We start from the raw sequence: 16,388 nt of genomic DNA on the forward strand, positions 1-16,388 counted from the left end.
GCTTTCGTTATTACAGTGGACTGGAACCTGGAAAAACTATTGGTATGGATTTTTTGCATAGTTCCAGCAATCAAATAGCAGTGCAGATTAATCATTAAAACCGATAAATCGGTCAACCTCTAGCATATAACTAATCTAAATGTTTTTTTTGTATTTTTATAGTTATTAAAACCTTTCAGAAGCATTTTCCATGGTTTGTGCATTACTTTCTTTCGGCTTCTCCCATTAGGGGTCGCCACAGCGGATCATCCGTATTCGTGATCCGCATGTTCGATTTGGCACAATTTTTTACGCTGGATGCCCTTCCTAACACAACCCTCCCCATTTATCCAGGCTTGGGACCGGCACTAAGAGTGCACTGGCTTGTGCAACCCTAATGGCTGATTTTGTTTAAACAGGGCCTATTTATCTATCTGTCTCATCACAGGTTTGCCATTAAGAAATATTCAGAGGTCTGTCAAAGGCACAATGGCAATATTTTAATTTTTCTTTACATTGTGAACACTGTGTGAGCACTTATTCAAACACAACTGTGAAGGTGTAAAAAGGTACCAGGGTCTGCGACGGACGTCATATAGGTCAATTTTGCTGGGTGTTTTCCTGGCGTCCTTCCATGGAGAGGCTAAATACAAAAAAAAAAAAATAATAATTATAAAAAGAGATTATTCAATTATTTATTTATACCTGTTAAGGTGATATGCTAATCACCTCAACAGGTATAAAATAATCCTCTGTGACAATTTGAACCCACCGAAAGAGTTGCTCCTATCACCAGGGTTTTGCATGTTAACATATTTCCTGCATAATACATTAATATGTACAAGGTGTAAAAAATGAAGCTGCGAATAATTAAATACGAGGACTAATAATACCATTTAGACATGGATATGAAACGTTGTTCAAACAGCATGCATTAAAATGCAAAACGCATTTTTCTTACAAGGATGCATACGATTTTACAGCAGAAATTCTACCAGACATTATTTTTTTATACTTTTTTTTAAACCATGGAATGAAAGTAAGCAGATGGAGCTGAGTAATTACTGCCAGGCTAGTGGGTGTACATTTCAGCACACTGGTCTAAATAAAAGAGCTGCATGTTTGTGTGTCTGTGTGTGTGAATGTGGGTGTTTTGTAGAATTGCTGTCACTAAATATGTGCTGGTGAGTGAGTTGTGTGTTTATGATTTACAAAGGTGATTGAGAGGATCTGACCTGTTAATTGCTTGTGATTTTTTTGTCAAATAAAATGCAGTAGGCTATATTAGGAGTGTGTGTGTGTGTGTATGTGTGTGTGTGTGTGTGTGTGTGTGTGTGTGTGTGTGTGTGTGTGTGTGCGTCATAGTAATGCCCTGTCAGTGTAATGAGGGTGTGATTAATGAGTTCACTCTAACCCGCCAAACACACACACAAAATGAGCATAGCAGCCACAGAATTTTCCCATTACTCAAAAAATAAAATTTACATTTATAATAATTTAGACAAAGGTTTAAAATAGGAGTGTGCTTTTTATATGCAGACTGTAAACTAAAAAGCCACTAATTGGAAACCTGAAAATAATTGAAACAAGATGAGAGTTTATTTGTTGTCTACTCCATCATCATTAGAAATGCTGGGGTCTTTAGTGGGCCCTCAGTTGAGCTGATAGCGTATAATTTAATAATAACATGTCAGCATCTTTTTAGATCGGAACATTACATCATATATAGAAGTAAATACTAACAGTCTAACAGTCAGATGTTCGAGTCAATGTAAAACTTTCTTTCAACTTCTCCCGTTAGGGGTCGCCACAGCGGACCATCCGCATGTTTGATTTGGCACGTTTTTACGCTGGATGCCCTTCTCAACGCAACCCTCCCCATTTATCCAGGCTTGGGACCGGCACTAAGGCTTGTGCAACCCTAATGGCTGGGGTTGGTTCCCTGACTGGGGATTGAACCCGGGCCGCAGCGGTGAGAGCTCCGCATCCTAACCACTAGACCACCAAGGAACCAGATGTCAAAGTAACCAGATGTCAAAGTAATATTGGATTATTGAAGGAATTGGCCCTCATGATAGCTGCTAGTCATGGGGAGGGAGGGTAAATACTGCCCTAGTACACTTTTCTATACAGTGTTTCTGCAGGTTTCACAAAGTCAAATTTGGACTTTTTAAGACCTTTTTAAGACCATTTAGAATGAAATTTAGGACCTATATTACAACATCAAAAACACACACGAATACGTTCTTAGCAACTGGCTTTAACCTAAAATATTTTTTTCAAGCCAAGAACCGCAAGTATTGTACTTCCCCATAGCTGAAAAATAAAATCCGTTTTACGTCTGTGGTACAATCTGAGAGAGGTTTGCTACAGTAACAGAAAGCTGATTGGCTTTTGCATAGTCGTCTTATTTGTCATTTTAATACAGCGAATGATATTTAGACTAGCGAAAGAAAGAACTAACAAACGAAAACATTCTAAAGTGCTGCCGGAGCATTTCAATGAAAATAAAGTAAGACCTGTTTAAAATGATTGAAGACCTAAAAAAGTTAATTTAACACTTTTTAAGGCCTAAAATTTTTAGAGACTGGTTAAAACCTTGCTATAGAGATACACTATATTACCAAATGTATTGGGTCACCTGATAACAAGTTTGTTATTTGATTTTTGAGCATTGCATTCCACATTAATCCCAATTTACTCTTATAATTCCCTCCACTCTTCTGGGAAGCTTTTCGACTAGATTTTGGAGTGTGCTTATGGATATTTGTGTTCATCAGCCACAAGGGTATTGCTGATGTAGGTGAGGTGAGGGAGGTCTGGGGTGCAGTCAGCGTTCCAAACCATCCCAAAGGTGTTCAGTGGGGATGAGATCAGAGCTCTGTAGCAGGCCACTCAAGACTCTTCAAAGTATGTGAACCAGATCTTCAAAAAGCTCACTTTGTGCACAGGGGCATTGTCATGCTGGAACAGGTTTGGATTTCCAAGTTCAAATGAATGTATGTAAATTAGTAAAAAAAAAATTTATAGCGCATCTAAAGACGTCCAGTACAATTTAGTTCCTCCAGCTTTGTGGTAACAGTTTGGAAAAAACACATATAGCAGAAAAGGTCAGGTGACCCAATACTTTTGGCAATATAGTGTATCTACATATAATTTGTCAGTTTCAATATTAGGATTGAGCAGTGTTATAGCAAGCAGTTTTGTGAATGGATTTACATTTAAGCAACAGAAATGCTGTTGCATTATGTCATTAGAAAGGTGTAAACATATAGTTTTGTCAGCTGCCATTTTGCAAAATATTCACTTTGATTGGGCAACGTGCTTAGGTTATATTTAGTTTAATTTACGTTTCTCCTAAGAAGATTATTCATTTGTTTGTCTTTTTATTCTGGGGTGTTGGGGGGGGGGGTTTAACATGAGGTGGTATCAAAAGTTTCAAACTAGCTCTGTTTATTAAAAATATTTTTTGTTGAAGGTCTTCCTGATCTCTTGTCATCTTCCAGTAATGTCCTACCGCTCTTTCTATACATAGTGTAAGCTACGATTATGATCATAACTTGCAACATTGGCGAAATATAGAAGACAATCTGAGAACCTGGAGATACGTATTTTTATGCAAAGTTTTACTAAACATAAACTTTTTTGAAAACATTGAGTTGCTAGATTGCTGTCAGCACCTATTTTCATAATTGTGGTCTATAATTCTTTGCTGTGTAAATTAGATGCTGTCATCATTAACAAATAAATACAAACGAGCCACACACATATAGAAATGCATACCAGGGTAATAGCGAGCCAGTCCTGTAGCGCTGCCAAACACTTGCCAGAGTAACGTCGGGTCTTCCTCCCTGTTTTTCTTGAACACCTCCTCCAGTGCTTCGGTCCAGTTCAGTTCATTTAAAACAATTGTGGCTAGAGACAAAAACACAATTTAGAAATATAGAAGTAAAAACTACATTATTTTGTGAATATTGTCCTGTGTAATGAAAGAAAAAAAACATTTACTGTTACAAAGTGTTGATACTAGAGTCTGCTTTCAAAATTGCTTAATATACATCATGGACAAAAGTTTGTGGACACCTGACTATAAGATTCGTATGTGCTTTTTGAACTCCCCATCTCACATTTAGTCGCCTTTTGCTGTTATAATAAACTCCACTGTTCTGGAAAGGTGTTCCACTAGATTTTAGATGTTTGTGCATTCAGCCACAAGGGTGTTGGTAAAGTCAGGTACTGCTGTAGCAAGAAGCCTAGGGTGCAGTCAGCATTCCAATGCATCCCAAAGGTGTTAATAGAGTTCTTTATAGGCCACTCAAGATCAACCCATGTAAACAAATCTACATGGAGCTTGCATTGTAAACAGTAGCACTGTCATGCTGAAAACGGTTTGGTTCTCCTTGTTCAAGGTAGGGGGAAATTTAATGCAACTGCATTTAAGGACATCATATACAATTGTCTGCCTCCAACCTGAAACATATATGGCTAGAAAAGTTAGGGATCCTAATAATTTAGTCCATGTAGTGTACATTTCCACACTATATTCATTTATACACACATTTAAATTGTTTACTTGGAATATGAATTTACTGTTGTTACAATTACAAAATAACAATAATATAAACATCAATTATCATTGTCAAAGATGATATTCTGGAAAATAGAACACTTTTCACTTTCTGATTTGTATAGCACATTATATTACATTACATTTCTTTACATTAATCATAAGCATTCGTTCAGATTATTTAAAAAATTTGGTTTTGTCAGACAAAACAAATCACAGGATTGGAAAGTATTTTCTTTGTTTTAAGTCCTATATGTATTGATTCAGGTTTAATACAATACATCAGTCCTCAGTGACCAGAATGATCAATCAATCAATCAATCAATCAATCAATCAATCAATCAATCAATCAATCAATTAATCAGTCACTCAGTCAATTTTTATTTATATAGCACCTAACAGCTACCAGGTAGAATTTAGGTGCTGAACAAAGTGCAATAAATGATGGATTTTCAAGCCATCTATCTGCCCAGATAAATTGGGGAGGGTTGCGTTAGGAAGGGCATCCAGCGTAAAAACATGTGCCAAAATCAAACATGCGGAGGATCCGCTGTGGCGACCCCTAACGGGAGAAGCCGAAAGAAAGTTTATCTATGTTTTGATGCTGCTGTAATCCTCTTTGAGATCAGAACAGGCAAAATATTTTTAGATGGACTTTTATTTTTGTGATTAGATTGTGAACAAAATGTCACACATTTGTCTGTTGAATAAAAATACTGTAAGTACATCCCGAAATTACCACTAGCCTGGTCATGAAAGGAAAGTTTTAGCTGAATAATTGCTATTTTTGAACTTTTACAGTTTAAGCTATTATGAAATTTCACCTATTATCCAGGAAATTAAAATAAATAAATAAATAAATAAATAAATACATAGAGGTGCAAATGCTTCCACTTTCTCTCTTTTGATTGATTTATTATTCGTAAGACTTCTTCTTTCAGCTTCTCCCATTAGGGGTCACCACAGCGGATCATCTGTCTCTATAGACCTGTCCTCTACATCTGCCTTTTTCAACCCAACTACCTGCATGTCTTCCCTCTCCACATCCATAAACCTCCTCCTTGGCCTTTCTCTTTTCCTCCTTCCTGGTGGCTCCATCCTCAGCATTCTTCTACCGATATACCCCATGTCCCTCCTCTGCACATGTCCAAACCATCTCAACCAAAACGTCCTACATGCGTTGTCCCTCTAATAAACTCGTTTCTAACCTATTTATTATAAGTAATATAATCCATCTTCATGGATGAGTGCTCATCAACTATAACTCAACCCTAGCAAAACAGAACTGCTGGTCATCCCAGGTGATTAATCTCCAGGTCAAGATCTCAGAATCTGGACAAGGGCGTCTTCTTAATGCTACAAATGTAAATGTAAATGTGAGTAAGACTAATTTACACAGTTTTTTACATTTATTTAGACATAGACTCAAATGGTCCCCACACTTACCTCACAAAGGCTGTTATTCTCAGAATGAGTCAATGAATGAGTGTGTGTGAGCACGTGTGTGAGTGTGAACAGGATAATTCCGCATTATCCGCACAGGGCTCTACAGCTCGGGTGGTGCAAACTCGCTGATCGACTTTTTTGATTTGCAAGCGCGGGAACCATGGAAACCTATAATCATCTTATCAAATCAAATCAAATCTCTCTGAAAAGGCCACGCAACCTGACAGGCCTGCTGAAAGAGCTGCTAAAGAATAGTCTCATTGGAGAGGAAAAACGGCCTATGTGTCAACATTAAATCTAATGAACCATGCAAAATTCAGTGTTGCAGCCGCAATAACAGTTTATTTTCACAGACTGGCCGAGGATGTGAAAGATATGGGGGGGATGCAATGATGTATGCATCTCTCTGGCTTTTAAGCACCAGGGAAACGTGATCATGTAGCAAATACATTGGATAAATCAGCTTAAAAACTGGGATGTAAGATATACACGGGGTGTACTAGAAATGATAAGTGTGTTTAACTTTCATGTGCACAAACACAGCAATCATCAACATTTCAACGCACAGAGAATCTCAATGAGCTTGAACTGAATTTGCCAGAAATCAAATTCCAATGTGAGTCAAAAGGAACGTTTTTTCAATGTTTTTCATTGCCAATCACAACACACTTTATACCCATTAAATACCACTTCCCTTTCTGCCCTCTTGCCCTCCTGGGGAAAAAACATTTCCTGTTGCTGTTTCATTCAGTGTTGTCTCTCTTAATGACGGGGAGATTTTGTTGCTTCTTTAGACCGTGGCAGTGCGAGCCCACACACTCCTCTCTCCTAAACGACGTGCTACTTTATCCGAGAAAATCCAATTTTCTTCCCTGCGGGAGTCATGGGCCTAAGTTATTTCACTTTGTGTGTGTGTGTGTGTGTGTGTGTGTGTGTGCATGTGTATGTATGTACATGGCTTTGAATGTTTTTAGATTTGAATCACTATCCTGTCAGGCTCTGATTGACATCTGGTAACATCCTTTAAAGTCCATGTAGACAATAAATCCACACACACACACACACACACACACACACACACACACACACACACACACACACACACACTCAGTATAATCTCTTTCCTCATTTTTTATGCATTTGCTGCTCTTTCTCTATTTTACTCTCTCTCTCACACACACACACACACACACACACACACACACACACACACACACACACACCGCTTTAGACAATTAACTTCACCCTCGTACTCGAATGTTCGCAACCTTTTCTCATTTCCCCACTGAAAAAGCAAGACGTGTCTCAGAATCATTCTCCACACGCCTGTTCCTAACCTGGAGGTCAGAACGTTGCCAACACTGGCACAATTGCACCTCACACTCCTACGCTACTGCTTCCTCACATTGCAGAGGAATGCACATTCTTCTGCATTCCTAATATGACCTGTTGAATCTATTTTGTTTGCGGTCCCGGCAATGTTAGTGCTTGTGCATGTATCTATAGTGGACTAATTGGAGAAGTGGAATCGCATATGTTCTGGGACAATTGAGGGCCACGTGTAAGGGTAAATTAGAGGGCCAAGTATCAAAGGTGTAAAGAATGCTTCTTGTTCATGTTCTTGTTCTTCTTCTGGATATTGCATCTAAAGCAGCCAACAGACCTGCCATGAAGCTGTTATTCTTTGCACATTGATTAAGGAGGATCTAAGAAACGTTCTATAACCACCATCTTGTCAAATCTGTGCCTAAATTGGAGGTATTTTTATGGTCATAAATTTTGAACTATGTCTCTAGAATTTAAAAGGCAGACAGCCCCTGGGTATATTAACATCCAAGGCATTTGTACCCTTATCCAGAGCAACTTCCAATTATCTTATTTACTGTATATAACTGATCAAATGTTCAATATCTTAACCACCAAGCTACCAGTTTCCCAGAAAAGGGTTGCATCACGCACCAAGATCAAGCCCAGGAACCTTCAGTTTACTGTACAAACAGTGCCACAATCTCGGCTTGCTGCTTTAATTGTTATTATTATTATTCTCTTTTGTGCATTTAAAATGTCTCTTTAGTTTCTTTATTTTCTTAAGCATTAGTGTTATGTTCTACAACTGCTTTAAACCTCTGCTTTATGATCACATGCACACCACAATGATATAGATGAGTTAAATGGGTTTTGCAAGTGATAGAGGTCTGACAGAACCCCAGTTGTAAACCACAATCTGCATAATGGTCTTCATTTATTTACTTGCTTTTATTATTTTCCTACTGAAGGGTTATTTCTGTAGTTGCATTGCTATAGCATACAAACAGTAGAAGCAAAAATACAGTACAGGATTCCAGGATTAAGATGCAGACTCATTCTTATGTGGTTTATTACAGATCATAGATAAAGACCAGTGTGATTATAAAAAGTTTTTGGCTTGAAATGAATGCACTAAAACGGGTTTTTATTATTCATTCTATTTTTAGTAAACATGAAGAAAAAAAAGAATGCAATAAAAAAAAACAAGAAGGCTGAAGTGTGCCTTCTGGCATGTGTTAATTTCTAATGTGTTAATAATGTTTGCCAGTACTGATGATCATTTGAATTGTTACTGTTGCCTGCTGTGATGTCGGCAACCGGCTGCTCTCCTGGTCACACAGTGGAGCCAGAGGCAGTAGGTCAGGAGAGTGTGTACACTCTATTTGGACTTTTCCATTAGTCACCAATAACTCAAGCGAACAGCTTTGTACATCTAACATGCCATGTGCAAGCCTAACGTTAAAACCAAATCCAAACAGACGAACAAGGACAAGCAACATCACAAGATAAATGACTTAGTAATGAGATGAAAAACAAAAGTGCATGACTCACAAGACTGAAACACACCGAATAAGGTATTAAAAATGACGGCTGCCTCTACATCACACCGCCCCCGGCATAGATTCTTTCCCTATAATAACTCCTGAAGTATTTTATTACTCTTAGACCAGGGAGCCCCAAACCCTAACTTCATTAGTAAAAGTACAGCATTTTAAGTGTTTGTTTTATTTATAATTTATTGACTTTTGCAAACTGCAGGGTATTTTATTTAAAAAAATGACCACTTCCACCAAGGCCAATTTCTTGCACTTGTTTCAGTTGCAGTTTTCTTTATATACATCAATAAATTAAGCTCCCATTGATTCTGCATTATAGTGAGTTAAGCTACATGTTCATTATATATGTAATAATCAAAATAATAATCTATAATCCCCCCCCCCCCACTTAAATGTCTACTGTCTCACACACACACACACACACACACACACACACACACACACACACACACACACACACACCCCTCCCAGCCTGGGTCTGTGAAAAATCTGTCTTGCAGAAAACTCTTCTTGGAACTGCTGTCTTACACCACAGCAACCTTAGTTACATTTTTACAGTCATTTACAAAAGTATGCTATTAAAATGTTAGTAATGTTACTATAAATAATAATTTCCCCACTAATTTATTTTCACTCTCTTTCCTAAATTTATAAATTTAAGAAAAAACTGATCTCCATGTTATGATGAAACCAGGAAGTTCAAACTCCTCTGTCCTAAGCATCCCATTGTGTAAAACATATTGTTATAAAGCACTGACACTGGAGACTCCTTCTGTAAATATAAATTAAACATATCCCTACAGAAAGCATCATTAGATCAACTATTCAATGTCTTGTAATTTTTAATTAATCAACCTGTTTATTCTCAAGTTTTTAAACTTGCTATTTATTCTGCAGCAGAACTGCTTTTAAACATGCTGTTTACATAAATTATAGTTTAACTGCCCTGCAAAGTGATTATCTGAATTGTTGTCTCCCATGAGTGTGTGTGTGTGTGTGTAAATGAAAGGCTGTGAGTGTATTTGTACCTACACTGCAAGGTCAGTAAGGAAGAGCAGTCTTACGAGGCAGGGCCAGACGCTATCCCAGCAGGCAAAGCAAGCTGAAATAGTGCCTGTATAGCCTGGCCAACCCAATATCTTCCAATCAAACTAATCACAATCCCAATGCACTCAGACATACACCGCACCACATTCAAAACCCAAATACACACAACGACATGCAGAGACAGATGCATGGCAGACAAATTGAACTTTGGACATTGGACCTCTTTGAGTGTTTAAAGGCTCTGGCATGGAGAAGCTGGTGTTGGATCTGTGATGATCGCAAATGTTGATCTATTTTATGAGTTGCTCAGTTGCTCCTGGTTCCATAACCTCAAATTACTTTATAAGAGAAGAAAGGACATTACTCATAATCTTACACTCAAGTGCTCATATTAGTTCTCATTCTCCAGTGTTCTGTATTTTTTCAAGACAATAATCACACTCTTGATATCAAACAAATAAGGATGGGTCTCCTTTTTGAGTCTGGTTCCTCTCAAGGTTTCTTCCTTATAACACCTAAGGGAGTTTTTCCTTGCCACTGTCTGCTCATCAGGGATAAATACACATCTTTCATCTTAACTGTTAAATTCTGTAAAGCTGCTTTGAGACAATATCTGTTGTAAAAAGCGCTATAGAAATATACTTGACTTGACCTGAAATAAATTATGGCAAGAAGTGAAAACTGCTAAAATAATTCCCAGTGTAGAGATCGTCTGCTGATCTTTTCTCTGGTTATGTGCTAAAGACACACTGTTGTGTAATTTTGCATTCGGGTTACATCAAACCTGGAAATCTGGTGCTTGGTATGACATCATTTCTGACTAATTTAGCTACAAATTGGGAAACAACGATGTATGCCCCCTATGTTCGTTTTTAATGGTTCGTTGTTTGTCTTTCATTTCTTACTAGGATTGAATAAATATGAATCGTTAGGCATTAAGGGAGGTGGTAGCTCAGTGGTTACGGGTCAGGGTCGCTGATCAGAAAGTCAGGGGGTCAAGCCTTGGTATCGCAAAGCTGGCACTCTTGTGGCCCTTAAGCAAGGCCCTTAATAATACAGCTACAGGGGTGCTGTATCATGGCTGACCCTGTGGAATATGTGAAGAAAGAATTTCACTGTGATGTAATTATAAAGTTCCTGTCCTTTCCAATGTAATGCATTTAACATGTTAATAATATTACAATGTGTTACAATAAATATTACATTGTACATTTTATATATAAACAACCCGTTTTAAATTTTACATTGTATACAAAATTTACATTGTACATTTTACAATTTATATACATATATTTTAGGGCTGTATTATATTATATTATATTATATTATATTATATTATATTATATTATATTATATTATATTATATTATATTATATTAATCGCAAATTATTCGCACATTTTTATCTGTTTTAAATGTACCTCAAATTAATACTTGTCAAGTTTTTAATACTCTAATCAACATGGGCGATAACAAATATTGATGCTTTATGCAAATGTATGTTTATTATTAGTGAAACCAAACTCAACATGGAGCATGTAAACAAAATATTCTTGTAAATGTTTTAAAGTAATTATGGTGTTTTAAATTACGTTAATCATCAAGACACGGTTTTGAATAGATGCCAGAAAACTGAATTTCTTTGGATCCATACTTGCATTTAGCATAAAGACAATAAAGTTGAATCTAATCTAATCTAATCTAATCTAATCTAATGCTCTGAAAAGCCATATTGATTTGACATAATTGCAAAACTCAAAGGAAATTGATCACAGGGGGCATTTTCTTTCTTTTTTCAGTTCGGAGGTCAGGAATTACAGTCTGCAGTCAAATGCCAAACCTGTCATTTAGCCATGGGGCTGGCAGTAGAAGTGCTTTTTTTTTTTTTTTTTTACAATGCATTCAGTACAAGATGTCAAACAAAAAGCAGTTGACCTAATTACAGAGCTCCAATCTTATAAACTTCAGGTTTAAATATACCAATAGGAAAAATGAAATGACCATGCCAACTCATTCAGGAAATATAAAACAGGAGGTGATGTTGTTATAATGTTGAGCAATCATGTTATGGCGAGTAGCTTCCACACCTGATACAGACCACAGTACGGTTCAGTGGAGGCAAACCCCAGACCACTGAACTCCAGAATTGAAAACATCTTTCACACTTCACCACCCCTGCAAATTTCTTGGGAAAAAAGGGCATGAGTCCAAAAGAATATATGCAGAAGTATAAACACAATCTTAGTAAAATGTAAACATGAGAATGTTACACAGGTTCATTTAAAATAATTAAAAGCTTAATTCAATAAGAAAATATGGCATGATGAAAGACTTTTGTGCAGATTCTCATGTTTTTTTTTTTTTGTCTACACTTTTTATTAGTTCTCAATGGACCAGGAGTAATCATGCATTCAATTTTCTATCTACTTGAAATTATACTTGAATACAAAAAAAAAATGTTTTCCCCAGATGACGCAGAAAGATTATTTTGTAGAAAATAACACCATAACTGGTATTGCATTTTCATTTCCTGTCTTCAACCCAAACCTCTGCCATTGCGAGTGTCTTCCAAGCTGACAGCTGTTAAAATGGAATTTTCCAAGCAGTTTATATATTATAGACCTTTTTGTGTCAGTGTTTATACAAGCACAGTTTTTGCAGATGATTTCAGATTTGCAGATGCAAATACTCACAGCCGTCATATATGTCTGTAGGGATGTGCACAGCCGTGTGGTTGTAGGAGATGAGACGGTTTTTAAAGGCTGGATCTTCTTTAAATTCCGGTCGAATCCGGTTTTTCCTTCCTTCTGTTTCGTTGGTTTCCAGCTGAAAGATGAATAGTAAAAGTAAAAAAAAAAAAAAAGGGATCAAAATTGTGTCTAAATTCCCAACTGATATCAGCCCCAATAAATCATCCCATTATGACATCTTGATGAAGTACAAACAAGCAAACAAAAAAACTCCTTATTTGACACTAACAAGCTGGTCCATGCCAGGGAATTCACTGGACACTCATTAACTACTCAGAATAGCACTCACACCTTCTAACTAGACACTCCAGCTGCGCATCATTCCAGCTCTTCATTGTGCGTCTAATTCTGCGTCAGCTCTCCCCATGTAGCTGCTCTGTCTCTATGCTAATTGGCAGGTGTGATAAATGGCATCTCAGAGACTGTGTTGTCTAGGCTGAGGGTCAGAGTTGAAGATTTTTGCTTCGTGCTTTTTAGTCGAATGATTTGTGAATCAATACATAGTCAGACTGGGGGAAAAAATTACAGGGAGCTAAACTAACGAGCAACACGTACTAATGATAAAAAAGAGAATCACACACACACACACACACTAATACTAAACGAGAATCATGTAGTATGCAGTGTGCTGAAATACAACCTGTTACTTACATTGTCCTTGGCATTATAATAGACTATGTCGTTCTCCTGCATGGGAAAGAAACAAAACAAAGGTTTTAGGTACAGCTTTTACTAGATTTAAACACACACACACACACATACACACACACACACACACACACACCCACACACACACACACACACACACACACACAAAGGCTGTGCTCACAAGGAGGTTTATATATATTTTTATATCTATTTATTTAAAATGAATATTGGGTGGGTAATGATCAACATGAAGGTTTGTATATTTTTATATAAAATCCAGAAGCCAGTCGACAGTATGACAGTGTCGACACTGACAGTATTGTCAGCCAAAGTTTTTTATCATGCTGTTAAAAAAAAAACCTAATAAAACAGATTTTTATATTTGTCAGGGCACATTCCATTTTGTTAATCTCACTTCATAAACTCTAGCATCTGTCGATTAAATTGTAATAATTAAAATCAGTTAGTACATCGACAAGTGTATTGGTGGAAAGATATCAAATAAATTAGATGTATTTGGAAGCAGTGCATTATATAAATATCCACACCTCCACATTTGAGACCGATTTCGATCTATGCAGTGTCTGACATGCAACATACATTTCATTATTGCATAAAGGTTAGTTAAAGAAAACAAAACATAAAAAAAAAAGCATACATTTGTCGGTCATCCCCTGAGTGTGAAGATCCAACTTTGGCCGCAATTACCGCTGCAAGTCTTTTAGAATATAGCTCTATCTGTTTTGCATGTATGGATCCTAATTTGGATCCTGGCCACTTTTCTTGGCAAACCTGCCATGCACTCTGTCAGACTAGATGGACAAGAATACTAATGCAAATCCTTTCGGTCAATACTCATTCAAGCCACTGTACGCTACTCATTACTGGTTTGCAGCTGTATATATATTGAGATCGCTCCATCTTCGAAACATCAATATACATTTTTAACATCAATATACAATTATCCATCAATATATTTTTACTTTGCTGGCATGAAATTAGATCATTGTGTTAGGGGTTAAACAATTTAAATGATGCACAAAGACATTGTGTAACACCAATACAACTGGAAGAAAATGACTCAAAGTATTTTTGATGTATTCTGTAGGTTATACATGGGATTAAACTGAGAAAGTTGCATGTTTGAAAGATAGTTAAAATTCAAATATGCTTTAATCTCAAACTCATTCCATAATGTATCCGGACTGTATGCCAAGGTAAAAAACTATATAAATGAAATATGTGGACACCTGACCAAGAGATTTGTATGTGCTTTTTGAACATCCCATTCCACATTTAGTTCGCATTTGCTGTTACAAGAACCTTCACTCTTCTGGAAATGTGTTCCCCTAGATTTTAGTTGTGGAGATTTGTACTCATTCTGCCACAAAGGCATTAGTAAAGTCATGATGTAGAGTAAGGAGGCCTTGGGTGCAGTCATTGTTCCGATATATCATAAGGAATTTCAGTAGTGTTGAGGTCAGAGCTCTATAGCAGGCCACTCACAATATTTTACTGCAACCCATATCTTTAATCATATCTTCATGGAACTGGCTTTGTGCACAGAGGTATTGGAACAGGTTTGGCTCTCCTAGTTCAAGTAAAGTGGAAATTAAATGCAAAGTCAACCTGTACAACTGTGTGCCTCCAGTTTTTCAGGGTAGAACCACATATGAAAAGTCAGGAGAAGTCAAGAACCATATATGGAAAAAGTAGAGAAAAAGTCAAGAGTCAGGAATCAGGAATCATATTGTATATGGCGAAAATGCAAGTGTTTCAATACTATTGTTTGTCTGTATAGTGTAAGTTTAGGTCATAAGTTTGCATTATTAAAAATAATTTAAAAAGAATACATAAAAGGGTTGATTAAAAAAAAGCATTTTGATCTAAATAGGTCATTTATAAAGCAGATGTTTACATACAACCCACAAGACACAATAATAACTGAATATACACACATGCAAAGAAAACTTGTGATTTCTAATAAAAAATATATGATTTAAAATGAGTCATGAGTCACTTATTTTTCCAGAGCAGAAAATCTGGCATTTCTTCTTCAGAGAAAATCTCCAGGAACTGCAAACTATTTGGTCGCACATTATTATTCAGGCTTTTTTGCATATTCCTGCAATTTTAAAATCTGATTTTAATATCGATCTTTTTACTCTTATGACAGCTGAGGAACCCGACTATTACGGAATAGTTGTAAGAAGGCGATATTATAAAGTAAGAGCAAAGGGATGTAAAATTAAATTTGAACAGGATGATCAGTGTTAACTGTTATTATTTATTAAAAATGAAATGTTATTAATTTATTATGGACCTTCAGTAGCTACACGGGATATCATGTATCTCAGAAAACAAAAAAAGTTCAACATGAAACATGTAGTTGCACAATTCATGCATGAAACATGAATTGAACACATAACAGTCTTTCAGAGCCTAATATCCTTGTTAAATTCATGTCAAAAAATGCTTTAAAGTTAGTTACAACCGAGCCTGAGGCTATTCAAGACCTCGATAGCAGTGTTAGGACTTGCTGCCAGCAACAAAAAAAAAGAGCTAGTTTTACATCTCATGGTGTTGCACTGATACTCGGCCACGATCGCCAGGGAGAAGAGCAACATAAAGGCTTAAATTAAAGCATCAATTTTACATGCACACAGACAGGCACTAATGCATTGAGATGAAGAAAAAGTAATCTCAGACATTGGAGAGAACAATATAAAAGATACCTTGTCACATATCAGTGGTCCAGAGAGAAAAGAAGGAGCATCTGCAATTTAGATGATGAAGAATACAACATCCAGTCACTGGCAAAAAAGTCAGTGGCTGAGTCTTTCAGTCTGTATTGAGTAGTTTGTGGAATTAAATTAGTCTTGTACCTTATTTTGTGTTTGCTGCAAATGGCAATAAGGCTTGTGTTTGCTATTTAGGAAAAAGTGATGCAGAAGCCCAAATTCATTTTATTCATCCTGTTTATTTAATTTCGTATGAAAGATCAGCACAGACAGCATTGGATTTAATACATGACCTATAAGAGTCATGAAGACCCCATGTTTGCTGATTCGAGGGACGTATCAATCCAA

General features: G+C 36.7%; 1 protein-coding gene across 3 annotated transcripts in view; it reads right to left on the reverse strand.

Moving 5' to 3' along the window:
* Positions 1 to 16,388, reverse strand: part of LOC310731835 (voltage-dependent calcium channel subunit alpha-2/delta-1) — a 113,692-nt gene that overhangs the window by 46,768 nt on the left and 50,536 nt on the right. For all 3 annotated transcript variants that reach the window (XM_083551741.1, XM_083551740.1, XM_083551742.1), the window contains exons 5-8: positions 13,303 to 13,338; positions 12,595 to 12,727; positions 3,763 to 3,894; positions 553 to 622 (exon numbers count right to left, since the gene is read on the reverse strand). In XM_083551741.1, coding sequence (XP_083407867.1) covers positions 553 to 622; positions 3,763 to 3,894; positions 12,595 to 12,727; positions 13,303 to 13,338 — 371 coding nt within the window. The remainder of the gene's footprint in view (positions 1 to 552; positions 623 to 3,762; positions 3,895 to 12,594; positions 12,728 to 13,302; positions 13,339 to 16,388) is intronic.

Source organism: Silurus aristotelis, assembly GCF_946808225.1.
Source record: "Silurus aristotelis genome assembly, chromosome: 10".
NCBI lineage: Eukaryota > Metazoa > Chordata > Actinopteri > Siluriformes > Siluridae > Silurus > Silurus aristotelis.